The sequence below is a fragment of the Micropterus salmoides genome, unplaced genomic scaffold (assembly GCF_014851395.1).
Source record: "Micropterus salmoides isolate LMB-PRFRI ecotype aquatic unplaced genomic scaffold, ASM1485139v1 Ms_hic_scaffold_8, whole genome shotgun sequence".
Taxonomy (NCBI): Eukaryota; Metazoa; Chordata; class Actinopteri; order Centrarchiformes; family Centrarchidae; genus Micropterus; species Micropterus salmoides.
Window position 1 is genome coordinate 12,287,813 of NW_024044570.1, and position 27,980 is coordinate 12,315,792.

At 39.7% G+C, this 27,980-nt stretch overlaps 2 protein-coding genes and 1 non-coding gene across 6 annotated transcripts in view; 1 reads left to right on the forward strand and 2 right to left on the reverse strand.

Annotated features, from left to right (window-relative positions):
- Positions 1-15,218, reverse strand: part of srpk2 (SRSF protein kinase 2) — a gene marked incomplete in the record, with an annotated part of 75,949 nt that extends 60,731 nt beyond the window's left edge. Inside the window, 2 exon segments of the mRNA XM_038705944.1 lie at positions 14,769-14,835; positions 15,089-15,218. Coding sequence (XP_038561872.1) covers positions 14,769-14,835; positions 15,089-15,104 — 83 coding nt within the window.
- A 2,872-nt stretch (positions 15,219-18,090) lies between these two features.
- On the reverse strand, positions 18,091-18,164 carry trnat-agu. Its single transcript has one exon. It is a non-coding gene; the product is annotated as a tRNA-Thr (tRNA).
- Positions 18,165-18,694: 530 nt separating this feature from the next.
- pus7 (pseudouridine synthase 7) lies at positions 18,695-27,887 on the forward strand. 4 transcript variants are annotated; one of them, XM_038705950.1, is made up of 17 exons: positions 18,695-18,852; positions 19,039-19,152; positions 20,225-20,527; positions 20,626-20,710; positions 21,109-21,225; positions 21,324-21,468; positions 22,155-22,266; positions 22,398-22,475; positions 22,669-22,797; positions 23,508-23,633; positions 23,756-23,817; positions 23,915-24,072; positions 24,386-24,512; positions 25,132-25,233; positions 25,540-25,669; positions 25,890-25,981; positions 27,369-27,887. In XM_038705950.1, exons 3-17 carry the CDS (start codon positions 20,235-20,237, stop codon positions 27,503-27,505), a joined length of 1,893 nt encoding a protein of 630 aa, XP_038561878.1. In that variant the 5' UTR covers positions 18,695-18,852; positions 19,039-19,152; positions 20,225-20,234; the 3' UTR covers positions 27,506-27,887. The 4 variants fall into 4 exon arrangements, with proteins under 4 accessions (XP_038561878.1, XP_038561875.1, XP_038561876.1 ...); XM_038705947.1 differs by having other exon boundaries at positions 23,912-24,072; positions 27,369-27,505; XM_038705948.1 differs by lacking the exon at positions 19,039-19,152 and having other exon boundaries at positions 18,700-18,852; positions 23,912-24,072; positions 27,369-27,505.
- Positions 27,888-27,980: the final 93 nt, after the last annotated feature.

Consider the following 27,980-nt stretch of genomic DNA (forward strand, 5'->3'; position numbering starts at 1 on the left):
TGAATGAGTGACCTCCGCCCTCTCTTCCTGCACTTTGACCTCAGTTGCTTCACCCGGCCGACTTCTTGTTTTTTTTATGCTTTTTCACTTCACTAATGGAGGAGAGTACAGGTCCATCGGCAACACTTTAGATAAAGGCGTTTGGGTGATCAATGTACTGTATATTATATTTTCAATAAAATTGTACCTCTCAAGAATTCTGATATTAAATCATTCAACTAAATCTTATGAATCACACTTTCCTCTAGAGTTGCCTCTAACTGCCATCCTAGGGCCAAGATTGGGCCTGCAAGACAATTTCATAAGGCGTCCCTACATGTTTAGAATGTATTATTACTAGGGCTGCAACTAATGATTGTTTTCATTGTTGATTTATCTGAAAATCGTCTTCTCGAATGTCGTGAAAAACGGTCCAAAAACTAAAAGATATTTAATTTACTAACCCTCAACTTAAGAGGCTGCAACCAGCAAATATTTCGATTTATATTTTTTACTTGAAAAATTGCTGAAATGAATAATTGATTATCACAATAGTTGCAGAGTGATTGACTAGTCAAAATGAATCTCTATTCTTTCAGGTCTTTTATTTCAGAGCAATCATTTCATTTTCTAACTAGTGTACAAAATCAGCACATAAAATTTTTCTCTTTAAGTTTTACACAATAACTGAGTAGCTTACAAATAATGTTGCTAATAGTATGGTATCTAAATGGTATCTGGTACCTTTGACCTTCTGGAGAGGCCTGTCTGACCACCAGGCACCAAATCAGGGGGCCCTTCTCCAAATATTTATTTTTACATTAATGAAAATTTAAAAAAGAAGAAATAAAAGAACTCAAAAGTGAAAAGGGATATTTGTGTGCACTAGACTGACTCGCATGGAAGGCACACAGAATCTGAAAACTATTGATTTCAATAGGTAACCATGAGGTCAAAGCTAAAACAGGAGGGGGGAGAGAAGCACCTACAAAGAATCCTTTCACCAGAAGATGAAAGACTGGGACATAGCTACCCTCTATTGGACAAAATAAGAATTACACTCCTGAGACTCAAACCTGCACACAAGGCACTGTTTACTTGATACAAGGCAGTCATGGTGTGATACAGGGCATCAGGGAAAAGTAAAAAGCAGCACTTAGGGAGGCCAAACAATGATGACAGAAAAATAACAAGATGACTTTTTTTCATATTATCATAAAGCATGGTGAGCAGAGAAAATACTCTAGGCCACAAGCTGCAGGGGTGTACAACAATGAGAGCCCTGTGAGTATTGTGATTAGAGCCCTGAAGTATTAGAGAGAACAGGTTGGCCTGCATTCACCAGTGAGCGTTATGTCAACACAATGAATCTGATAATTCACTTTGCAGAGGTACTGCTGTAATATGACTGAAATAGCCTGAGACTGGTAGTTCAATATCTCCATAAGACTAAAGGTGAGATTACAGCCTCAATATTTAAGCTAAATGAGGTTAAACAGCAGCCACACCAAAAAGGCAGCCAAAAGACAAATGCAGACTGGAAAAATATGCCTCACATCTGGAAGAACTTGCTACAGAATTCCAATACAACATTAAACAACTTTCTATAAGTTGTTGTATTAAACCAGAATTATTGAGGACAGATACAAATAAACTTAAATTTAACATTAGATATGTGAAAATGGTATTGGTATTCCTGTCATCAATCGTCAATTTACAATGGAAAATCTGAAGCTCAAAAAGTGGTGGCTAACATGCAAATCTTGATGAAGGAGAGAAATTATATGCACATCATGTACAAGGCTATCAGAAAAAAAACCCATTGTATCTAAATCTATCCACAAAATGCATCATTCCAAGTCCTATCAAACCAAGGTGTTATAAAATTGAGGATTTTATCATACAATACATTTCGTATGCATTACTGATGGTTTGGTTTGGTTTATTTGACCAACTGGAAGTTCATCCCCCTTTTTATTCTTGACTACATGAACAAGAATTTCCATCCAGTCTTTTGAGAACGAGGACACCAGACTGCTCAGCGTAGCCAATTAATCAATGTTTACAATGGCAGCAGCAGCCTTGATAGAATGGAGCTAACACATGGACTGTGAAGGACACACATGTTCACAAAGAGTATATGCACACTCTCCAGAGATCTGGGTTAGTGTGCTGTAGAGATACTGAGACAAACAATTACCTTGTGGATAGATTGCAGAAGCGATGACTACAGCCGACACAAGCAATCCGATACCACAGGAATGAGTATTGATTCTGCCCTGCTGTACCTGTGTCTGCATGGTGGAAATGTGTAAATGTCTTGCATTTGGATCCTTAAACCACATTCCACACATGAGCAGCGTCTTGATATCTCATCATCAGAGGCTTCTTTTAACTGAAACTGTATCAGAATCAGAATCAGCTTTATTGCCAGGTATGTATACACATACAAGGAATTTGACTCTGGATTGTACATTGCTACATTTCAGATTTACAGTATATACATTTTCCGTAGGGCTTTGGGTTTGTGTTTAACTTTTACTATTTTTAAAGGGGGCAATTACTTTGAATCAGTGATGGTAGTGTACTTTGTGCAAAAGCTATTATCCAAGCACTAAAAATAGAATGAGCTGGATTATTTCTAAAAATGGACATTAAGTGATCATTACGCTTTGTTCCAATGCACAAGGTGTTTCCAGATAAGAATAGGCAAAATGATTAGAGACAGTACTATACACAGGTGTAATTTCCACTAGGGAATCCCAATTTGTCAAAATCACATTTTTGTCCTGCTTACTTGTACACTATGAGTTTGATCTACTCAATAAAATTTCCTCTGTACATGTGCCAAATTCAGGATGAGAGCGAGGTGAGGTTGATAAAATATGTTAATATGCTCATCTAACTTGCTTCAATTATAATTGTGTACTTGCAACAAAAAATTAGCAGCAGCCAGTGAGTACATACAAACTGCACTATCTAATTAATATATGGAGATTGTAGTGGCCTTATGCAAACTGAAAGAAAGATCTGCAGACCCTAGAAATTCTTTCCACCTTCTCTGTATGTTTTTGGAGGAGAAAAATTATTTAATAATCACTATCAAGCAATATCAGAAAGAAGTAGATTTACTCTGAAATAAAAGATAAATGAATGATTAAAAGCCCTATTGTGTGCTGCAACCTCAACATGTATGTTAAAATAACCCACAAGTAGAATTATGTCAATTAAGTACAGTTAACTGTTAATAAGAGCTCAGAAACTTTCATTGATACATAATTAATCAAAGCATTAAAGTGCTTTGGGGGCAGTTAAAAGCAAGAGTTTGAAAGCAAGTACGTTGGCGTTGCATTTCAATAAAACTGCAGAACACTTTCAGGAGGGGAAACACCCAAAAGGCAGCACTTTAAGAAAAGAGGAAATAAAGTTGAAAATGTCAAAGAATTCGCTCTCAGTAAAAACATATTGTGCATTTATTAGCAGAAAATAGGATTATTATAATGGATTTAATAGATGAGAGGAGTCTTGAGAGGTGCCACTTTTAAAGCATGTTTACACTCAACATCACATCATGAGCACAGTGCCTTTCCCAATTGGCCAGAAGGTGTCAGTGGAGGGTGAATGTGTGGTGTTCAGCCTCCCCCACTGTGAAAAGCTCCTGCCCTCACAGAATTACATGCCCTATTAATGTCTTCCTTTCCTCTTTCCATGACCCACTGGCCTGCAACTGCAGAACTGGACCACACTTCAGAAGAAAATCCTTGCTTTTTGTCTCTCGTTGAACAAATCCTATTTGGACCACACACACACACACACACTGAACATGGGAATCCCTCCTTTTAATTCACCCTTGTTCTGTCTCCTCATTCAGTCTGATCGACTCGGTAGATTTGCTCCGATCTTGACCTTTCCTGGCTAACTTCCTGGGAAAGCAGCAGGAAAATCCTTAACAAGCACAAACTCCCTTAGTCAGACAAACATCTACTTTGAAAAGGAGAGCAAAAAAATCCACCCTGCAAGTCACTAAAACAAGCCAGTAGATGATTAGCTTTAAGGAAGAGTTCATTTAATGACAACAGATTACAGTGCTGGCATGCTTAATAAGTGTTGTCTGGCTGTCATAGCTAAAAAAGTACAACCACTCAACTTTAGCCTTGTTAAACCTGGTGGCTCACTCACCAGCACACATGACTACCTAATGGTTGCTGAAAAGGTTTGTTTAAATTGGGAGCTTCTCTTCGGGAGTTCTGACTTTAACACCTACTGGAGTGGCCTACTTCTACAGTATAATCAATTAGCCAGTCAGCCAGCAATAATACTGGCACTGTGGCCACCAGGGAGGAAATCATTCCCACTCAGACACCACAAAGTAAGCAGCTAATATCGTATTACAATTCGGTATATAACAATGAAGGATCTGTGAGTGGCATAGCCAATGTCTCTGACAGTATGAGTCTATGTCCATAAACCTCAGTTCTATTCCAGTTTGGGATATTTATTATAAGACGGTAGGATCAAAAAGAATTTGAATCGGGGAAAAAAATTCCCCAGTTTGGACCAACTGAAAACATATTCTTCTATGTGCAGTTAGACTAGAGGTTAAGAATGTACACATCATCAAAATGCATTATTTATGACACTGCATTAACCAGCTTTTCTTCTGATTAAAGTTGCACTAATCAATATTTTATATTAATAGATTAAATGATTATGTATACTAAACCCTGTTTGCCTCGGCCTTTCTGTACGGAGTTTCCCCGTGTTCGCGTGTGTTCTCTCCGGGTGCTCCGGCTTCTTCCCACTATCCAAAGACATGCAGGCAAATTCTCTTGAGGCGTGAATGTGAGTGTGAGTGGTTGTCTGTCTATGTGTGGCCCTGCGATGGACTGGTGACCTGTCCAGTGTGTACCCCGCCTTTCGCCCAATGTAAGCTGGGATTGGCTCCAGCCCCCCACAACCCTGTACGCAGGATAAGCGGTTGACGATGGATGGATGGATGGATAAATTATGTATACTCTACATTCAATTGTAGTGAAGAATCCACAGAGAATTATCACCTGCAGAATCCACAGAGAATTATCACCTGCAGAGTATTTTAGCATCTTTTAGCAATTTGTTTTGGTTTTACATCCTGCAAGTGTTTTGGTTCAGGCTCGCTGCTGTCACCACATCAGCCCCAGAGGAGTAAATATTGGATTACATTCATCAGGTGGCCAGAAACACGAAACCAAATAAAAGATAATGTTGCTCCATATCTGCTAGATGTGTAACGGTTTACCATGTCAACTTTACAAGGTAAGTATTGGGCAATGTGTTTGGTGGTCAAATCAGTTCATGCAGGTTTAAAGAAATGCACATATATGGTAATGTGAAAACAGGGACAACCAATACTGGCATTTAAACAGTTTTTGAAATTAATATGTAACAGGTGATTAATTCTGCTCAACTGTCACTTCAAGTGCTGCAGGCTGACACAAGATGAGTTTCACTTCACATTCGTGACATGGCAGATGGTGGCTGTGGAAGACTCCTAAATGGCCTTAACAATGAAATTAAAAAAACACAAACATGACTCTTTCTCTTGTCCCTGCCTTGTATTGCTAAAGGGAAACTGTATAAATTGTAGTCTTGCAATTGTTGTCACAACACTCCAGCCATGACGTGGCTGGAACTATCAGTATGGGTATGACTTTGTTGTTTTTCCATTTTTGAGTGTATGTGGCTGGCTGGTGTGTTTTGGTCTTCCTGTCACTCTGTCTTTCTTTCCCTCTCGCTTCTACCTCTATTTCCCCTCCCTGCCTGGAAGAACTCTGCCTGAGCTGAGCGTCTCACACGGTCTAAACCGTTTCTCCACGCCACTGCCTGCTTGCCATGCCGACCAGCCACACAAAGGATTACCCCTGCCCCTGTTCTGACCATTCTTGAGTTATTGTTTTTTAATAAATAGGCCGTCTCTAGTCTGCTTCCGGGTTAAGTCAACCAATTCCTGACGCTTGTAATGACACATTTCAAAGGTTGAAACTCTGAGACTCTGGATAAATTAATACACAAACCTGAAAATAGACCTGTAGCTGTATGGGTCATATTAGTATGTAAATTGGCATTTTGAGCTCTCCACTCTGCTTCTACATTCAGCTGCTTGTCATTCAGCACCCTACTGTATGTGCTTTCCCCATGTGTCCAACCCTCATTTCCTGCCTTAAGCTGCCCTGTGGCATCCTCTCCCTCTATCCACTTTCTTACTCACTTGTCTCCACTCTGCTTTCCTGTTGCTTTTGGTTGGCCAGACAAATGCAAATTCTCCTTTTCACCCTCTCCGTCCTCCTCCCTCTTATTCTCTCTGTTTATCTTTAGCTCCACCTTTCCAGCTTTCAGCATGCCTCTCACTGTTTCCCACTCCCCCTTATCGTCTCCCTCTCTCTCTCTCTCTACATGCAGCACACATGCTCTTCTCTCAGCACTCACCCTCAGCTCCATCCAGCCAGGCTGCAGTATTGGAAGCACTATTGGCTGAGCAGTACAAATCTGCTTGCCAAAAATCGAATCTGTGAGCTCTTCCGCACGTTTACACAATACATCACATACATGTCATCCACTAACCATGGCCTACTCCTTAAGACATCTGGCCAACTCTAAGACACAAGGCCACTGGTGTTCATCCATAGCTACAGAAGACTCCCCAGCTCCCAAGGGAATAAATTCAATTAATTAACAGAGAACCTTTTGATTTCCACTTGCTGATCTATAAAAGATCATTTTCCACAACCGCAGACTGATTTTACACATGACCAAAATACATATTTGGCAATCAATGCCCAAAACTGTCTTGAAGCAACACTTCAACGTTTACTTTCATTCGCTTTCTTACCAGGAGTTAGATGAAAAGATCACTGCCACTCTCAGGCCTGTAAGTTAAATATAAAGCTGGATCCAACAGACGGGTATCTTAGCTTAGCTTAGTTTAGCATAAAGAAAGATTATAGTTGTGGGCCCAAAGTGATCCAGAGATACTCCTAGTAGGTGGATTTTGTTACTTTTGGATAGAGCTAGGCTAGTGTTTCCCCCTGTTTCCAGTCTTTTATGCTAAGTTAAGCTAACCAACTCCTGGATATAGCTTCATATTTAAAAGAAAGATATGCATTTTGAACTGTAGTTCTAATGTCTCACACACTAGCAATATGTGTTTCATTTACCAAAGTAACTTTAACTTGCAACATCATGTAGTATTTTTTATTTTTTAAAAAACAGCTTTAAAATCATTCTGATGGTACACTGACTTGTAATTGGATGAATGGAGTCTCTGTCATGGCCACTCCAGGTGCTAGCCATTGCACTATATAACAGTGGAATTCCAGGCCGGACATTTATCATTTACCGCACAAACACAAGTCTTATGCAAGCAAGCTATAAGAAGAAGCAAAAAGTATATAATGTACAATGTAAGTTCTTTGGAAGAAGTTAGCTTGGCATTTTCTATATGGATATCCTGGCAGAGGCTGCAAAGAGCTGATAAATATAAATCTCAAGTTTATGTTAGCAAACTTACTAAATAACACACTCGGACATTAGTAACATTACTGTAAGTGCTCTTGTATCAGTTGCTGTCAGTTGTCAACATTATGCTGCTGCAGGTGGAGAGTGGCGCCGCAGCCAGGCAAGCAGGCAACATAAACCGGGCTCAGCAGCCTCTATGGACATAATGTTAGCAGAGGCTGAGTTGGTATTCTTTCTGTGTGCAGAGTTGTAATATTGCTATGTTTTGTGTTGCGCACTTGCTTGATGTTTGGCAGTGTTAGCAAAGTTGGCGACATGCTAGTTTTTGTTCATAATGTAATTATAACAAATGCTGGTGTAAAGCTGTTTAATTAGGTTATTATTAGAATGCAGAAAACTGAATCTTTAAACAAATTGTAGACTGACTTGAAGAATGGAGAATCAGGTGCGCCCTTTTATCTTAAGACGCTGACCATGAGCCACAGACCTTTGTTGCATATCTCTCTCTCTCTGTCTCTCTCTTTCTCTCTCTCTCACTCATTTCCTGTCATCTCTCTCCACTATTTGTACCTAATAAATTCATAAAATTGTTTTTAAAATCTATGAACAGAAGGGACCTGGGAAGTTATACACTCTAAGTGCACATGTGTTCATTTATTGTAATAGTCAATAAGTCAATCTTTATAGACGCCAGCTTCAGCTTTCTGCCCGATTCCAGTGAACAGACCCTGTCTTGTCTCTGCGCAGCGTTCCAGCCACCTGCCTGTTCTCATCTTCTGTTGAAGACTATGTACGGGCTGGGCATAACCTCAGACAAAAATCAATACAGTTTACAGTGCAATGTGTGGGAACATTAGTCAGGTTTGAGGCTGTTCATTTCATGCAGGAAGGTCCAACAGGCTCTGCAAGCTGACAGATATGCAACCCAGGAAGAATATTAGCATTTAGACTCACTAGCTCTGTCTGGCAAAGTTATGACCAATGAATTATATTATACTGGTGTCTCTTTACAACCCTTTCACACCCATAAACCCAGCATGTTTTGGTATGTTAATTCAGATTAATTTAATCTAAGAGGCGATTCAAATCCTCAGCCACTGAAACTTGGTATGAGCAGTCATCGTCTAATATGAAAAGCACATTTACAATCTGTATTCAACAAGGCAAACATTTGATGTTTAAGGAAACTGTCGGGTAAACTTATACCAGAGAATGTATTTGCAATGACGGGTAACCTACGACAGGTCAAAGATCAATGAAATGGCTGCTAGTCAAAAGCTGCAGTAACACCCTTAAATATTTGTACCATTAGCCTCCATTGTAAAGGCCAAATTAGAGTAAAACTTGCAGTTATTACATAGGTGCCAACTCTGCCATGCCTCCAAACTACTGCATCACTGTTGTGCCTGTAATCATGGTGACTACGACTCGCTCAGTTATTACTGCTACTGGTCTACTAGAGTTATACAGCCAGTGTTTCTATAACAACATGCACAATAAAGGGCACGATTGTCCATTTATTTTTAGTGATTGCCCAAACTCAATAAAAACAGACGAGAGTGAAAAAAATAAAAGTAAAAGCAATGACCCGTCACTAAACCGATTGAGTCAGAGAAAAGAGTGTTTTTGTTTTCTGTTGGTCCTGCAGCAACTTGCAAGGCACTCATGTTTTTGTTGGCACTTACTGTTACTTATCAGTCAGCATACATATGGATCCCTATATTTCGGCAATAAGCTTATTATTAAGTTTATTGTTCTAGCTCTGCCCTGCGATGGACTGGCAACCTGTCCAGGGTGTACCCTGCCTTTCGCCCGATGTGAGATTGGCTCCAGTGCCCCCGCGACCCTGTACACATGATAAGCAGTTGTTGAAGGATGGATGGATGGTTCTAGCTCCACCACAGAGCAGACTAACTATGCAGTCTCTCCAAGATTTTGTGATGTTGCGATTGCAACTATAAACACAAATTTAACAAATCCCATATCATCATATCAGCCCAAATCATTGCATCATCAAGTTTTTAGAAAAGCTGCCGCAAATTCAGGCATTTTAGGCCACAACAATCGCTAAAAAGGCCCATGAAATCCTGAAAGGACTGGCTAGGAGTAAGACTGATAGGAAGTAGAGTTAAATTGATAGGTTGATTCATTTATCAGTTGATCTGCAGCAAATGAATCGCTACCTATTATGATAACTGATTAATCATTAAGCTGATCTCAAGCAAAAATGTCAAACATTACTTGGCAACAACCTCTCAATTGTGAGGATTATCTAATTTTCTTTGTCTTATGTGATAGTAAAATGAAAGTCTTTGAGTTTTGGAATGTTGTTTTGGAATGAAAAAGCAAGCTGAAGATGTCACCTTAGGCTTTAGGAAATTGGCATTGACATTTTTCCTTTTCTGACATTCTATATGTGAAAATGTTTAATTGAGCTGAGAAAATTATCGCCAGATTGATCGATAATGAAAATAATCAGAATTTACTTTCAGCCCTTTAAAAAGGATGATGATGACGACGACGACAGGCCTTGAGATGAGACCATGTGAGTAACAACAGGTTTACTGTACACTCAATCCCAGTATGCTTTCAACTGCTGTAATACAGTATCTCTCTCTTACACCTACATCCACAGATTGACTCACTAAAATACACACACACACAATGTACAATACCAATAGCCAGAGCAGCAAGTCAGACTAAAAGAACACCACATCTGTTGATGAAATAAAGATATAAGATGCAGGTGAAAGCTTAAACTTCAAAGAACAACAAGACAATGAAAAGAGATGGTGTATCAAAGTGAACGTGGTATGAACTTTTCTTTTGGGCCACAACTAAGTTCAAAGCATCTCCTACTACTCCACCTCCAGACCCTGCACATCTATACCTGCACACACAGAGTCAATACTGTGTTATTTTGGTAGATCAATCCAACACAGTACAAGCACAACAGGTGTCTTTGAATTTTGCTGGCAATGCCACAGCCTGGTACAGGGTATTTGGTCACCACATTGAACAGATGTAAAACATGCTGGCAAGACCAGACCTGTATCTGCAAGGCCAACATATCATGTAGTTGCAATCCAACATGTGACTGATCCACTGCTTGTGCTGATGATCTTAAAGGCACGATGAGTAGAATTTGTCGGTTGCAGTTTGCAAACACACGATTCAAAGAGAGAGAGCACCAGTGGTCAAGCAAGCTAAAGAGTAAATGAAGAGAGCGAGCAGTGTTAGCGAGAAGAAAGCAGTGAATCAGAGAAATAAAATGTTATTTTCTGATTATTTCACAGCAGTTTCGTTCAAGCAAAAAAAAAAAATGTTTTACCCTGTTTGTGTTTATACCTAGGTCAAACTAACACACAAACCTGCAGCTCTTTATACATCCATGACACAGACAGAGAGCAGAGGAGAGGGACGGAGACAGAGATGTAACCTGCTCACTATAACGAGTCCTGAACTCACACTCTGCTTGCTGCCTGAAGATTGACATCCAGAAAAGTTCCTAACACAGCAAAAGAAAGAGAAAATACAGGGATAGGGTAGGGTCTCTGCAGATACAGACAGCGCCACACACTTGTAGTGGGTCATAAGTGATGATTGAGAGGGATTATTTTGGTATCAAAGCATCTCCTACTACTCCACCTCCTGATCCTGCCAACTACTGTATGGCTAAAAAACAGAATAGAAAATTAACCTTAATTCTCTAGGTATAGTAAGTGATGCACATTATGGCCCAGCAAGCACACCTACCTAGCCCAAACAATGAAAAGCCCTAAATACCTGCAGGAATTCAAACTTCATCAACAGAAGATCAAAGCAAAAAGAAGCTGATGTACACTTTCTGACCAACAATAACTGATCTCTGGAAATTGCAAAGCAAAAACATCTCTTTTGCACAAGCAGTGACTCAGATCACAGTCTGGCTCATAAGGAATCCAACTCCATCTGAATCCATCTCATGTATAGGTGGATAATAAAAGCTGTTATAAAAAGTGCATTGCAGTTAGAAGGCCCTACACACTGTTGGTACACCCCCAACAGATGTTTTACACATATTTTGCCTGATGGGATGTTTGTTTTCTCTCTGATGGGACTATTTTGGAGTGTACTGACTGTGATTGTTTTGTTGCATCTATCCCAGTGGCCTAGCGGTTTATGGGACTGACCACAAATTGCAATGTCCTCTTTTTTGCATGTAATCCCCCCTGCCCTCTCTATTTCCTGTCATGTCTCTACTATTGACACTCTAAATGCCCCCCACTCCCAAAATATAAATAATATATAGTTATGTTGCACCTGTTAGGGCTGGACAACTTATACCTTTAGTTTTATTATTGGTACACATTTCTGTGACCTCACATAAGTCCCAGCATGGCTCTGCCAAGCTTCATCTCGGGCCTTGGACTTTGAGTAGAATAACTGAAAATACATATGTGGGTTTACTCTATGATGCTGACATTTTCACTTAGGGGTGTACTCACTTTTGTTGCCAGCAGTACCAGTGACGTGTTATTTTGAGGGGACAGCAAATTTGCACTGTTATACAAGCTGTACACTCACTACTTTACATTGTAGCATAGTGTTATTTCTTCAGTGCTGTCACATGAAAAAATGCAATCAAATATTTACAAAAATGTGAGGGGTGTACTCACTTTTGTGAGATACTGTACAATCACCAACATTACACACACAAACTCTCCTGTGTGTTAAAGTTTTCAACAAGGTATAGTGATCTGCTCCTCTAAGCTTTACTTAAATCTCTCCTCCCCTTGTGCTTGTTTGCATGTGTGTTTGGTGGCCAGACTGAACAAGTTTAGGTCAGATGTCACGCAGTGGTGGGGGCGAGAAAAGACAGGAACTTCACGGGGGGGGGTTGTTTTTGATTGTGTGTCTGAATTAAAGAGTTCAAACATGGGAGGTTGAATTAGCCTCAATCACAAGAGATCAAAGTCAAGACAATGCATTGACACAGCCTTTTTTCACGCAAGTAGTACCCATTGCTCTGTGTGTTTGTGTATGTTGTTTTTGGTTTCTGAACACAAAGCTCATCTCAGCTGTGTAATCAAAGCAGATCACAACCCTTAAGAATTAACTCTCTCTTTGAAAGTGAGAGTGCGTGTAAGAGAGCGAGAGACAGAGAGTGGGTGTGTGTCTGCTTCCCCGGATGCCACTGTGACCCTGACCTGGATAAGCGTCTCAAAACAGGGGTGGATGAATGGATGAATGAGCAAGTGTATTTGTCTCTATGTGAGAGAAAGAGACCATGAGACAGAGACAGCAGGACAGAAATTGTTGTACATGAATCTGTTGGATATGGATTCCACTGGATAATAATTCCATTAATAATAACAACAACAATAATCCAAAACACCCACATGACTCCACAAGGCGAATGCCTATAACCTTGTACTGAAAAATGTTTTAAAAATTTGACGCCAGGTCAAGACATCTGCCACATCATTCATCACATCATTCTTTATTTGTGCGTTGCCAAGCCTCATCATTTATATGTTGTCATACATGTTTTATTCTGATTGAGAGCAGAGTCATCAACATATTGCATAAACTGAGAAACAATGGTTACGAATATGTATCATTATTATTAAATAAAGGGCATACCTAAAGACAGTAAACTACAGTTTGCCAGCCTTTCACTGATGTCACCAAATTAAATAAATGCATGAATTAAGCTGTGTAAACAATAGAAAACATATGAAAAAGGTACAAATTAAACAAAGCCTTCAGCCACATTTCATGGGCCTTCATCAGCAGATGAAGATTGCACTGTTGATAACTGAACCGACTCAATGACAACTGAGCAACATTCAAAGGCCATGAGAGGTGGCTGAAAGCTACAGAAATGTTCCAGTATGTGGACCTTATCTTAAGAATGCTATGTAATTGTAAATTAATGTTTTATTGATTGTCACTGTCTCCATCTTATTTACAGTATCTATGGTGCAGTTTAAATTCAGTCCATAAAGATATTCAATCAAACTTTAATTAAAAGCTATTTAAGACATCACCTAGGACTGAATTTCTTTCTGAATATTTATAGGTCAAATGATTAATCTATTAATTGAGAAACCAACCAGCAGATTAATACATACTTCAAATAACACTTAGTTGCAACCCTACTTCAATGTGAATATCTTTTAAAATAATCTTGAATCTCATGTTCTCATTTCCTCTCTCTGCTTAATCCTCAGAGTTAAGCCCCTACTGTGTATATCCCAGCATGGGCAAAAGGCAAGACCACATCCACAGTAACATGTCAACAAGTCTCAGGGCCACCACTGGATTCATTTGTTATTTACAAGATAGGAGCTTCTGGAAGAAAAAAAATCCACAGACAGACTAAATAGTTTTATGAATGTTCTTTTTTGCACCCTTGTTTTATTTCAACGTGCAAGTGTTTGGGAATTCCAGCATATTCCAGCAGCCAGCACCCAGCAGCCCCCTTAGGTGGCCGCACCGTTGGTTTCACCTAATTGATGCCTTCTTCGTTTGCCGGTGACGTCGCTCCAATAGTATCATGCCATGAACTAAGCCCCTCACTCTCTCCTCTCCAATTCGCATGCACTTTACAGAGCCACTGCGCTGCTCAAAAGCCAGCCCGCTGCAACCACTCACGCCGGGGGGGGAATCACGCTAACATACCCGGACCCCTTCCCTGCAAGACTGCCAACAAAAATCAGAGGCACTTACCAGAAAACAATGCCCTGACATATTCAAGATAAGTTACATAATAAAACACCATGTGAGAGATTCTCAAATAGACTACTAGGCGATGCTGTTACTCCTGTCTGTCTGGTAGCCTACTGCCACTACTATTGCAGGGGGTGCAATAAAATGAGCCGTCACATCTGTCAAACCTCTTTTTTGTAGTCCACAGTCCAACAATCAATCACAGGGCCATCAGTAGTGGAGCCTAAGAGATGCAAAACAGCGTATTAAGCTGAAAAATGTAGGCCATTGTGGATGCAAATGTTGCTGGAAACAGCAGTTAAGGAGTCAAGTGGTGGCCAGTGGGGACCTCGTCGTTCAGATACTCCTCAAACATAAATGGCAACTTCTCGCACTCCACAATAGCACGTCTGTGGGATGAAAATACACGCCTTTGCCATATGTGAGCACAGTCTATACCGCCGACGCACCGGCAGCAGTACCGGCGTCACACGGAGAGAGGAACCCTCTGCCAACATACCAAACCACGGAAAACACACACTTAACGTCCACTCTCACTCTCACTACGTCGTGCAGTCATCAGCCGCCACCGCCCCGTTTACCTCCGATTGTGACCCGCTCTGTCTTTCTTCCCCTTCGGCCTCCTTTTTCTGGCCTGGATGGCCATCACTGCCGGGGTGAGGTTATGTTCATTCACGGGCATGACCGACGACCGAGTCCGGGGAAGGGGAGTAGGAGGGACGGAGAGAGAGAAAACAAACACATATCATCAGGCTCGAAAGCTGGCTGGCACGAGTCATTTAGCGTCGTTTAGCATGCACCGGTAAGCCATCTAGCTGCACGCGTAACTTCCGCCACCTTCATATTAAATACTACCAGATAAGCGGTAGCATGGCTAAGTTAGAGGCTGAGGGATACGCACCTTTCCTGGAGCTCATGTTTCCTCCTCTTCCCCTCAGCAAGAGCTGTGGCAGCAGCCGGATTCTCTGTTTCGCTCGCTCTCTCTCTCTCTCTTTCTCACACACACACACACACACTAAGCTCTACCTAAAGATGACACGCGCTCCCTCTGTCGTTTGAAGCTTGAGTCGCGTGCAGCCGTGCGTGGACCTGCGATACTTTGCACACAATTAATAGCCAATTAACAGCAATTTATACCTAAAAGTAAAGTTTAACGGCAGAATATATATAAATATTATATATATAATATTTTCTTGTGGGTCTGTTTTTCTGAACGCAGGTAGTGGACATGTGTATCTAGGCCAGTATATGTTTGTAGTATAGGCCTAAGTGTTACCAGACAGTTTTTATTTCTCAGGGTTACTCGCCTTTTTTTTTTATTAAGGAAGCTTTTAGAGGTCATACACACACACACACACACACACATATATATATATATAATGTTTCCAACACCTTGTGTGAAGTATGCCACAAACAATTAAGGTAGTTCTGAAGACAAAAGAGGGTCCACCCAGTACTATCAAGGTGCACCTAAAAAAGTGGCCGGTGAGTATATATATGCTAAATATATCTTGTTATCTCTCTGTTTCCTTTCATATTTCTACTGTCTACCGTACCCTCTCATAGGAATAAAATGCTCCAAAAATGCTTTCAAATATGTTACACTAAGACCTCACAATAGATATATTATGTGACAAACAAAAACAAACTACTGTATACTGACAAAATGTACTATTTTGTTTAAAGAAACAAGTTTAAGGCAGCAAACACAAACAAAATGTGGTGCAATAGTTTAGCAGTAAATAATATACTCCTCCTCAACTATGTTACACTTCTACACAGCAGTACTGTACCAGTACAAAAGCTTGGTAGCAAGCCCGGGATGCTGCTTCTATACTATTTATAGTGTTAGCTGTGTATTTTTTGTATTGCTGTCTACAGCCCACTCTCTGCTTTTGCTATTTCATCAGACTAGTTGGACTTATTCCTTAGATTTTGGACATCATTACAATTTTATCTTTTCTTTTATGGTGCACAGAAGGTCTGTATAGTATGAGGAATAGCACCTTAATGTCATAAATAATAAGTTTAGGCCCCGCTGTTCCTGGTGCAATGATATATATACACAGCTCTCAACAGACAACTGATAATTGGACTATAAAATAATGGCTAATAATATTTGTTTGGACCACACATTGCTCACTTGTAAAGTCTAAAATCACAAAAGATTACCACAGTGCTGAGGAACACATTGTCACAAGAGGTGCATTAATTATAATCCCCAACCCGTTATATGTTTAAAAAGAGTTCATATGTCAGATAAAATAAGGTATATGCAGTAGACTTTGTCCCCTTAACGTGTTTTATTCCTGTATTTGAAAAGATATAAAAAATACTTTAAGGCCTTACCATCCTTGCTTCTTTTCATTTCTGGATATGGGAGATACAGTATACCGCTTTAGCGAGTCTATGTGCACAGAGCCATAAGCAACAAGGTTTTAGAAGAACATTTTAGAGCTGAACTTTAGTCATGAAGTACAAAAGTGACAGCAAATGGCTTCAGGAAATACATTTTTGTATAGATCTTACTGAAACTTATCAGTATCAGTTATGTAAAATGTGACTGGGTCTGCTCAAACTGGTAGGATGTTATATTGGCAAAATGATAAAGATAACAGTCAGTATTATCTGTATCTGCCAAAGAAAAAAATGTAGGCCTAAACTCATTTTGGATAAGGATTTTTACCTCAAGCACAAACACCTAGGTCATTTTATGCTAATTAGCTGCATCTGTCAGCTATAAAGGTGTAGCCGTGATTGTAGCCCTTTGATATTCTCAAAAAGACAAAATAAATAAATATAAAATTACAAGGAAACTGTAATTTGGACCCCTTACATGGAAGTTGCCATGTTGCGGTGCCATGTTTCTACAGTAGCCCAAGCGGTCAAACTGCTTTACAGAATGCATTTCGTCAATACATTGAATACGTGCGTACGAAATAGAAAAACAAGAACAAGAAGAACAAGAAAAAGTAACGTTAGCAGTAGTAGTCGTCGACTGGTTTATTTGAAGTAATAAGAGTAATTTGGACAAATGGAGGCCCACGCGTATTATTTTGCGTAAGAGCCAACACAGTGTGTCGGCCACCGTAGCTTCTCCTGTGCGTTTCGAAAAGGAGGGATGAGCGGTGACTGATGGTGCATTCATGTGATGTCAGAGCAGGAATATTTTTTTCCTCCTTAAATCTTTATTGCAAGAAGAGAAATAAAGTGTACGTGGGGCATAAAGAAGTATACAAAATGTTGTACTTTTTCACGTATTGCATACATATTTTGAAAACATGTTATTTGTAATATGGTTAAAACAGTTAGTTTGCTGTCCATGTTGAGTAAACTAGATGTCTGTGTGGTATTTATACGTTCTGAGCGCGTGAATGCACCATGAGCCGCTGGTTACAATTTACAACCCTCAGCACTAGATGCCACTAATACTTACACATTGAACCTTTAAATCTCTTGTCTAAAAAAATGTATGGATCTTTAGGTCATTATGTCTTTATGTTATGTTTGGCTATGTTTTTTTTTCGTTTCTGTCTGCTGTACCGTTGCAAAAGAGAATTCCTGATTTAAGAAAGCTCAGATAAATGAGAGTATATCTCGTAGAAGAATCACTTCAATAGAATTCCACAGCTTCGGCAAGGTGAAGCTGAAGGTGTACTGGAGGATTGTGGTGGCCTGACTATATTTAAGACACGTACTGTTGCTTGAATTTGTCACTCATCTGTAAACTCTGTAATTAGAAGTTTGTGGAGATTCTCAGTCATCCACGTCATAGTTATCCAAAGAAGGTTAAAGTCAAGGACAAGCAGACTTGCATATCTGTAGTTAGAAGGTGAAATCTGTTTCTCAAGACCTGAATTGCGGAGTCTCTCTCCAAACTTGGTGTTCTTTGACGTAGTGAAAAGGCACCGCTGGGATTCGAACCCAGGATCTCCTGTTTACTAGACAGGCGCTTTAACCAACTAAGCCACGGCGCCGACAAATGTGCTTATTTTTCTCAATATACACTACCATATATGAACTGTAGGCCATTTCTTCATTATGTGCGATGTAAGAATATAGTCTTGGCTCATTTCCATCAAATCAAAACGCGTTTTACTGGGAATAGATGAGTGATTGATATATGATAACGTGTTTTTTCTTTTTTTCACGTTTATATAGACCTATTTTCACCCACAACCTGAAACCTACCGGCATTTTTCTGGTCTGGTGATAAAATTTAATAAAAGTATACAACAGATGAAGCTAGTCGCCACACTGTTCATATTTGTGTCCATAGACACAACATTAATGAAACTTCCGTAGTTCGGTTATAATACAGAAGAAAAGCGCATGCGTGAAGGCTACTCCAACGCTCCAATGTGGTTTCTCTTTATACATCTTAAGGCATGCAAGCCATGTATATAGCTCTGGTGTGTGCAAGCTAGATTAGTTTTTAGCGTCTATTTCCCTTTTTATAAACAGTCTATGCTACATTTCCCCAAGATTTAGATATTAGTCAAGCTAACTCCATGATTGACAGGTTCTCAACCAACCGTTTCCAGTGGGAAGGCCTTTGCGTAGGATCTGTTTCCGGAACCAACCAACCACACACACACATATACACGTGTGAGAAAAGCTGGCGTTGAGCGCTATCTGTACTCTTCTGAATATCACCAGACGCAGGTAAGTTAAAGCAGAGTTTTGCCGTTAAACAACAACGTTTTTTGCTGTATTTACACCGACGTTTCACTGCTAGCAACGTCAATGTTAGCCAGCGATGTTAGCTAGATTAGAAAGATGACAATGCGAATGAGCTAGCGGCTTTGCTAACTTTTGAGTGGTCAGCAGTATGTTTATTATGTGTTTTAGTGCCCGCGGCAAGCTTGGATCCGTGAAGAAGTTTCTGCAAGTGTTTGGCAGCTTGGAGACAAGAAGTGTGTCACAGATCAACCACGGCTTTTTGCTACTTCAGCGCCACAAATAGTACGTTAACTAAGTAACTAGCATCGTTTTCTAGGCCATTAATGTCAGTTCAGTTTGTTGTCATTACTCACACAAACAATGAAATGCAATATAAACATCTGTAGTTTGAATTTACTTCAGTACAGCAGTTTTAGATTACTGCGTAAATTAAACCGTTCAAACCGATAGATCAGTTGTTATGTTATTACTGATGGTGTATAAAACAAGATTTGAATATGCGTAGTGCACCATACCAACGTGACATTCCTAGGAAATGTTAACTTCACAGGGGTGTGTTAAATGGTTGTAGTAGTGATAAATGCTCCACAAAGTTGGGAGACCTCTGAAAGGTCAGAATTGATGCAGCTGAAGTCAGTGGGTTTTAGTACCTAGTTTAGTTTATTTGATGTTATGGGAAAGAGGACATCAAATTACACAGCTACATATTACCAAGCATTCATTGTGGTCATTGGTGTTAAGATGGCAAGCATGCAGGAGTCTGGGTGACAAGAACAACACAGTAATATTCATCAGTAAAATATCTCCAGGTCAAACATTGAAAATATATTATGCATACAAATTGTAATTACGATGGTAAGCTTACACTTAGGTTTAAAAAAAATTGTTGTTTACTTATTTTAATGTGCAGATGGAACTAATTCCTGGCAAAACAAAAATGTAAAGAAGCAGGTACCCATTTTGGGATTGAAACTTGGTAAGCACAAGTAGGCAACACTAGCTCTAATCTGGATGGCATTAGTTTCTAGGCTGTCCAAGTAAGTAAACATCCTAGTCCCTGGTTAGAGTGCAGTAAGGGACCTTAGCTACATGTCAACAAAGCTCTCTTGGTGCACTCTCCCTTCAGTTCCTGTCTCCTACCTACTAAAGGCAAAAAGGAAAGGCACCAGCATTATTTTCTTAGACTTTAAAAAGCTCTCCTCAGAGCCACAGTAGACACATACACAACTGTTCTCACAGTAGGAGAACTCTCCATGACAAGTACACTAAATAGCATGTATAAAATTGTTAGTGTGTCCCTTTTTAACTGTACTGTTTGAATTACAGTATGGATTTCGTGTCCCTTTTGTCACAGCTTGGCTCTGATGGCTGAATCTGAGTCCGTGGCTGTCCCTGTCCAGGTCGGAGAAAAGAGAGGCTGTCCAGAGGATGAAGAGAAAGACACACCATCAAAGAAACTCAGAGTTGAGAAGGATGTTAAGAATGGAGGCCCTCCCCACCAAGATGAGGAGGAAGAGCTCGAGGGCGAGGCAGGTGATGGCGAGGAGGAGGGTGAGACCTTTGCTGATATGATGAAGCACGGCCTCACTGAGTTGGATGTGGGCATCCTGAAGTATGTCAGTGACCATGAGGGCTTCTCAGGAATCTTGAAGGAAAGGTTCGTCCTCCAGAGTCAGTAGATAGTTTGAATAATTTGTTTCAAAATGATCAGTTTGCATTGTTTAACAGATGATTTCTTGTGGGTTTTTTCTTCAGATATTCTGATTTTGTGGTGCATGAAATCAACAAACAAGGCAAGATAGTGCATTTAGATGACTCCTCTATCCCTGTAGAGGCTGAGGTAAGATATTGGACTGAATTTCAATCACCTGGGTTATTTCCCATTATTATTATTTAGATTTCACTAACATGCCTAGATCTATAAGTTGACTGTAATAGAATACCTGTCAGCATTTAATATGTGGTATTATTTCTTATTTAACCCAGTCAGTTTAAACTTGTTAGCAAGTCTCAAATTCATTATACATGTACACTTTGTGATACAAATGGCTTTAACTGGGATATAGACCCTGTTAGCAAAGCAGATAAGTGAAACCATTGTGGAAAGCAACCATTGCAGTACACATCCTTTGACATAATGTTATCGCTTGCTTAAAATCACAGCCAGGGTTTTTGCAGCTCTGGATCAGGTCAAATAATGCTGTCTAATGTTTTTGTTTTGTCTTTCTTCTATATCAGGAAGTCCCAGAGGCTCAACAGCAGCCACAGGAATCTGATGTGCTGACTGAAGAGCAGAAAAAGCAGCTTGGGGAGCTGCAGCTGTTCAAGAATAAAGAGACCAATGTCTCCATTGAGGTGAGTTCACACTTACTGGATCCCTTCATGCATTGAATCACTTAAAACTCATTGGAAGTTTTTCCGCAATGTCCTTTCTCCTCTCTTAAAATCTGTAGGTGATAGACGATACAAAAGAGAAGCGGACATTGGTCCACAAAGCCATCAAGACTCAGTTTCCTGGTCTGGAGACAAAAACAGAAGAGAAGGAAGGACGCAAATTCATTGTGGCCTACCATGCTGCTGGGAAGACAGCTTTAGCAGGTATGTGGACAACAGATATAAACCGATGTCAGTCCTAAACTGACTGGACATCATTTATGACCTCTGAATTAGTGAAATTTAATGATTGATTATTTGCATGTTCTTTTTTATGTCTACGTTCATCTTATGATGCATGTGCATGATCGAGACAGCTGCATGGTTCTGCTCAGATATTAACTTTTGGTTATGGACTGACATTATTTAGTGGAATGCTCTGATCTAGATTTTAACTTGGTGTGTTCAGAATGAACTCTTCAAAAGACAATACGGACAGATTCAGTATTGTGGTGCCTTGACAAAACCCGCACCCTTGTTGCATAAACCATTTACAAACTACAATCCACTCACAGGCCCATGCATGAGTTCTCACCCCTGACAACTCATCTCACAGTACTTAAACATCTATTTCTTAGTAACATTATTCTATCCTCCTTTTGCTCTTCTCTGGTGGATAGAGGTCAAAGCAACTGCAGGTAAGAACCTATTCTCCACACAGCACAGAGGAAGTGGTTAAAACCCACTGAAATGCTTGTTGGTTTTCTTAACAGGTAACCGTGTCATACAAAAGTACAAAATCTGTTAAGCTATAGCTGGAAGTGATTTGTTTTTTTGAATGTGTGGATTATTTAGCTCAACAATTGTTACTCTGAATTTCAGTGCAATCCTTTTTTCTGTGTCCATACAAGCTCCAAGGAAACATTTCTGGCCCAAAAACCGGGGCAGTTTCTGCCACTTTGTCCTGTACAAGGAGAACAAGGACACCATGGACGCTATCAATGTGCTTTCAAAGTTCCTCAGGTCTGAATTTAGTACTTACTTTGATAAAAGTGACCATCTTTTAATAATAAACAGACAGATTGACAGTATATTTGCCCAGTGAAATGTGATTGAAGTTCACAACCATCATATGTACAATAATGTTTTTCTAGGCTTCGACCCAACATGTTTTCCTATATGGGAACCAAGGACAAGAGAGCCATCACTGTGCAGGAGATTGCAGTGCTCAAGTAAGTGTGTAAAGCTTCACTACATCATCATGTAAATCACTACATTAGTTAGTGTGCATTCATTTTCAAATAGTCTGTGGATGATTATAAGTTGGTGGTAGTGTACTGTAGGTGTTTCTGCTGTTACTACGCAGAGGATCAGCTTGTTGCACATGACCGCTAATGAAAGAAACCCTATCCCCTGTCTTCTCAGGATCACAGCAGAGAGATTGGCTCACCTCAACAAGTGCCTCATGAACCTCAAGCTGGGAAACTTTTGCTACAAAAACCACCCTCTTAAGCTGGGGGAGCTGCAGGGGAACCACTTCACTGTGGTAATCAGGTCAGCAGATGTTATTTATGTAGATAATTCACCAAATTGTTGTTATTATACATTATACTGTTTCATCCTAGCTTTATTGTGGAATGCTGGTTACCTGTAACCAACCAGTTGCTGTGTGTCCCACAAGTTTTGTGTTAATGCAGACGGCATCCTCCTAGGCCAGGGACCAACTATATGATATAAAGTCCAATAATGATATTTGGTCATAATGGCTGATATCTAATGCAGGTCATCATGGACAGTCCTCTCACTTTATTTGTTGTTATGCTAGAATATATTTTAACTGCATATTAGCTTGAATTGCAGGATCATGTTTGTCCACATCCTAGTTATCAGAATAATAATTTATATTCACAAAAGGTCCTAATGGACTTGTTAACAAACTCTACGATATAACTCACCAATAAATACTAAACTGGTACCTCACTTTGAGTCTTTTAGCATCTTCCTGGTGTTCAGTTAATTCACTTCCACTGGCATGTTTATACATAATTTATTAACAACTAGCATAAACTCTCAGGCACAGTCCCATGGATTTTGTTTAAAATTAAATATTCCTGTTAATGTTTCTCTTTTTTGTGCTTTTAGCCTCTTCTGTCTTAATTATTGTTCAAGCATGCTATACCTGGTCTTGTCACCAGTGTTAACCTTACTGTTATATGACTGTACAAGTCATTATTGCTTTATTTGCTGATATATTTGTATATCAGGAATATCTCAGGAACAGATGAACAGGTCCATCAGGCCATGACATCCCTCAAGCAGACAGGCTTCATCAACTACTATGGCATGCAGCGCTTTGGCACCACAGCTGTGCCTACACAACAAGTTGGCAGGTAAGGTCATGACATGGAGTTCCTGACACAAAATGTGACATGATGGCATAAAGCAAGAGTTGGCATAAGTTGTGACAGGATGGTAAACTCAAGTATTGTTTCCTGCTTTTGTTTTGGGGCAGGGCTATCTTGAAAAATGATTGGAATGAGGTGGTGGATTTAATTCTGAAGCCTCGTCCTGGCGGTAAATTTGTTTTGTTCTCACACTCTTTAACCACTTTACAGATTAAAGAAAAAAAGTATTTAAAACTTTCCTCCATTTTAACTGCTTTTTTCAGCAGAGAAAGAATTCCTGGTCCGCTGCAGGGAGGAGTGGGCAAAGACTCAGGACCCAGAGGCAGCCCTGAGAAAGCTGCCCAACAAGCGCTGTGTGGAGGGGCAGCTGCTGAGAGGCCTGTCTATGTATGGCAAGAAGAATATCGTCACTGCTTTTGGACTGGTTAGATTTTTTTTTTTTTTTTTTATTTGTGATGCTAATAAGGTTGAAAATGTGGGTGAGACGTACTGAAATAAAAGAAGTAATGCAGCCAGTCAAAGGTCTCTTATAAACAAACTGCTGGGTGACCAAAAGTATAACTATTGTACTGGGCAGATTTCACTTATAAGTATGTGTTAACTGTATGAATTTAAAGCAGGATGCTACTTTAAAAAGAGCTGTCTATTTAGTTAAGCATCATGTTCACGGGACAATTTATTTACACCCAACAATGCAGGTTTCTGCTCTTTCTGATGAGTGTCTGTTCTTTTTTCAGATTCCTCGTAACAACCGTCTGATGTACATCCACAGCTACCAAAGCGTTGTGTGGAACACCATGGTGAGCCGGAGAATCGAAGCCTTCGGCTTGAAGGCTGTGGAGGGGGACCTGGTGCTCAGAGGAAGTAAATAGTTCACCATTTTCAACTAGCTAATGTTAAATATTAAATTAATACTTAGTATTTTTGGAATATGTGTATTCGCTTTTTTACTTTGAGAAAACATTCAAATGTTTCATTTTTATACTTTTTGAACGGATTAAACAAACAAGATAACATGTTGATTACTGAGCTTTAGAGATGCTGCTAGGTGGATTTTGTTACCTTTGGACAGAGGTAACTAGCTGTTCCCCTTGTTTACAGATTTTATACAAAGGTAAGCTAACCGTTGGCTGGCAGGTAGTTTCATATTTCTTGTATATCATGGGAGTGGTATCAGATTTCATCTAACTATTGGCAAGAAAAAAAAATATTTCCCAAAATGTCAAACATTTAACCATTTTTAAAGAACACCAAATTGTTTGAAGGAAGGGTTATTTAAAAAATGTAAATTATATTACAATTCCTGTCACCAGAAGTTAAAAGCAACCAAATCATAGTCAGAGTAGTCAGTTTGTTGCTACCAAATAAAAAGCTACTTTCCAACCCATAAGGTGTGTGTGTGTGTGTAAGTGTAAGTAAAACAAATGTGTACATGTACTGACTAAGCTAATATACTGATGTTGTCTCTGCTCTGTTCTTTAAGCCACAGCACACATCCTGTCTGCAGAAGAGGCTGAGACTCACTCCATCCATGACATTGTAATGCCACTTCCTGGGTTTGATGTCATCTACCCAACTCATCACGGTCAGAAGTGGAATGTTGCATGAAAAGATAGCTGTGAAAACTAACATTGGGTGGCTTTAACACTAATGAATGTGACAATAACACCCATTGCTCTTAACACATACACACGCCCTCTAATAAAGGTGTAAACAACAAAACGATTGATAAAATGATAAATGAAAGTAATAATCTAACTTTTTTTTTTTTGTAAATGGTTTCGCAAAATCAAAAAGGAGAAACAAAATTAAAGTAAGCCTACAACAGAGAAAAACATTGAAAGTTGAGTTCTGAACATTAATTACTTGTAATGATGTCTCTCTCTCATAGTGGGTAAAGGTTACAGAGAACTGCTCTCTGCAGATGGGTTGGACATCGACAACATGAGACACAAAGTGAAGGATTATTCTCTGGCTGGAGCCTACAGACGCATCATCATCAGACCCAGTGATGTCAGCTGGTGAGCAGCAATTTAAATACCAGTATATTATATCTTAACATGGTAAAGCACTGTTGTATGAATCCCTTTTATGGTGTACAGACCTTATTATAATACTGAAGCTGTTATTGTGTACTGCAGTTATTTGAATGCTTTGTTTAATTTCTTTTTCTGTAATACTGCAAGTCCTTTAAATATCTCTAACCTGGTGTGTTGTGGTATTTCTGTCTGTTTTATGCAGGGAGGTGATTCAGTATGACGATCCCAGGATCTCCCTAGTGCATAGTGATTTTGAGAAACTGGAGAAAAAACCCGCTCCTGTCTTCAACAAAGGTAAGTTCCTTTTAGGATTACTTGGTCTGTGTTAAAAGTGGTAATAAACTACTGGGCTAATCTGTGGACCAAAAGAAAAACCAAACTGACTTATTTCTCTGACTGAGAACTTGGACTGAACTATATTGGCATTGCAGCAATACTGGATTATAATTAAAGACACAGTTGTTATGTTGTTAAAACATTACCATACATAACAGATTAATTTAAACTGAATTTCACCAAAATGTTGGCTGTGTTAAAAAACGGAAGGCAGTTGCCTCGCTGCCTCGATACCGTAATAGACAGCTGCCTCAGAAGGCATCACTTTCAAGTGAAGGCAGCTCTGTTTATATTAGTTTCAAAACAGCCTTCTAGGGCAGCACTTACAGCAACGTGTGATGTCAGCACGCCGTCTAGCGTCTCTTTTGGCTGTCAGAAGAGACGCTAGCCTTAGCATCAGCTAACTAGCTATTGAAAAGCCAAACGGCTAACAGACACCTCAGAAATCATACTGAACAAACTTGGTTGGTTACAGTCACGGGCTAATATGATAGTTCAGTGTTTAGTTCTCGCTGGCTTTTCAAAAATTGAGAAAACGACTAAAAACACATAATTGTGTACAAATTCGGCTTGTTTGTCCACCATCTTGACCAGTTTTCGAAAGCTACGCCAGCTGCAGCTCCACTGCTTTATGGGTAATAGTCAGCATCAAGTCACCATCAATGCTGCCTTCAAAACTGGGGCAGCTTGAAGGCATCTCAGGAGACAAGAAGCGATCGTTTGAGCCGTTTCGAATGGCACTCGATGCCTCGCTGTCCTGTTAGACACCTTCTGGGACAGCAGTTTAGCCCGTTTCACAGCCGTTAACTCTGCATGACTTTTTGCACACTTTTGGCCATACAGCAACACTGACATGTTATCACCTTTTTTAAAAAGGTGTACAACAGTTGCCTATTTATATATCCAACAGACATAGAGCTGTGAAGACTACTCAGAATATCCTTGCACTAAGAGAGTGAAGGGGACATGGAGAAACTAAATTAACTGCTGATGATGCAGCGGGATCCTCAAAAAGTCTTTAAAAATACAATAAATGGTCAAATCACAGCTTGTTTGTGCTGTATAGGATATTTTCACCCAAAAAAGTGCTGCGTTTATAATGTTGTTCAGTGTATAAATACACTGAGTTTCACAGATTTTTATTTGTATGTTAAATAAAGCCCAAAAAAACCCCTAAACATACAGATGTAGTAGCTGGGCTGTACCACCTCTGTCGCTTTGCCTACCTGATGAATGTAGTATGACTGTAAAATAGCCAACTAGAGGTATATATGATATGATCAAGTACGCAATGACCGGTGTTGTTTGACACTCTGATACAGTATTTCTCTCCTTCCTCCGACAGAGGGGAAGTATCGGGCTCTGCGGATGGAGTTCTCCCTGCCTCCGTCAACCTATGCTACCATGGCAGTCAGAGAGGTCCTCAAGTTGGACACTAGCATAAAGAAACAGACGCAGCTCAACACCACCTGGTTCAACTGAGATCAAAATACATTCTGGCACAAACGAGACTGTTGCTGCAGACTGCAAAGCACCTATCTACTGTGGCTGCTTACTGTTGTGAGTGTTTGTAAGTGTATTTTGTGTGTGTGAGTGTGCACGCGATTGGGTTCTATATGTGAACTCAAAGGTAATTTCTTTGACGTACAAAGAGATGTATCATTTTCAACCTGTTTTTACTTGCTAGGAAGTCTTTCTCTGCTGCAATGATTCAGCATATTTCAACACTGATTTAAGTAATCTAAAATCAAACATTAAGGGTGCTCAGCATGCTCTCTTTGTACAGCAATATGAGTTGTTTTATTAAGCTGAATGTGTGCTTTGAAGCTCTTTAAGAGAGAAATTAAAAAAATTTGTGTTTATAGTGGTGCAGTCTGTCTGTGTTATCAAGTGTTGTTAATATGCTGCTGGTTTCTTGTCATAATGAGGGTTTTTAGATATTGTTCTTTGTATTGAT

Coding starts and splice junctions, on each gene's coding strand:
- pus7 (XM_038705947.1), top strand. CDS start 20,235: ATGGCTGAATCTGAGTCCGTGGCTGTCCCTGTCCAGGTCGGAGAAAAG. Junction 20,528..20,625: donor TCAGGAATCTTGAAGGAAAG/GTTCGTCCTCCA, acceptor TTTTTTCTTCAG/ATATTCTGATTTTGTGGTGC. Junction 24,073..24,385: donor TCGTCACTGCTTTTGGACTG/GTTAGATTTTTT, acceptor TTCTTTTTTCAG/ATTCCTCGTAACAACCGTCT.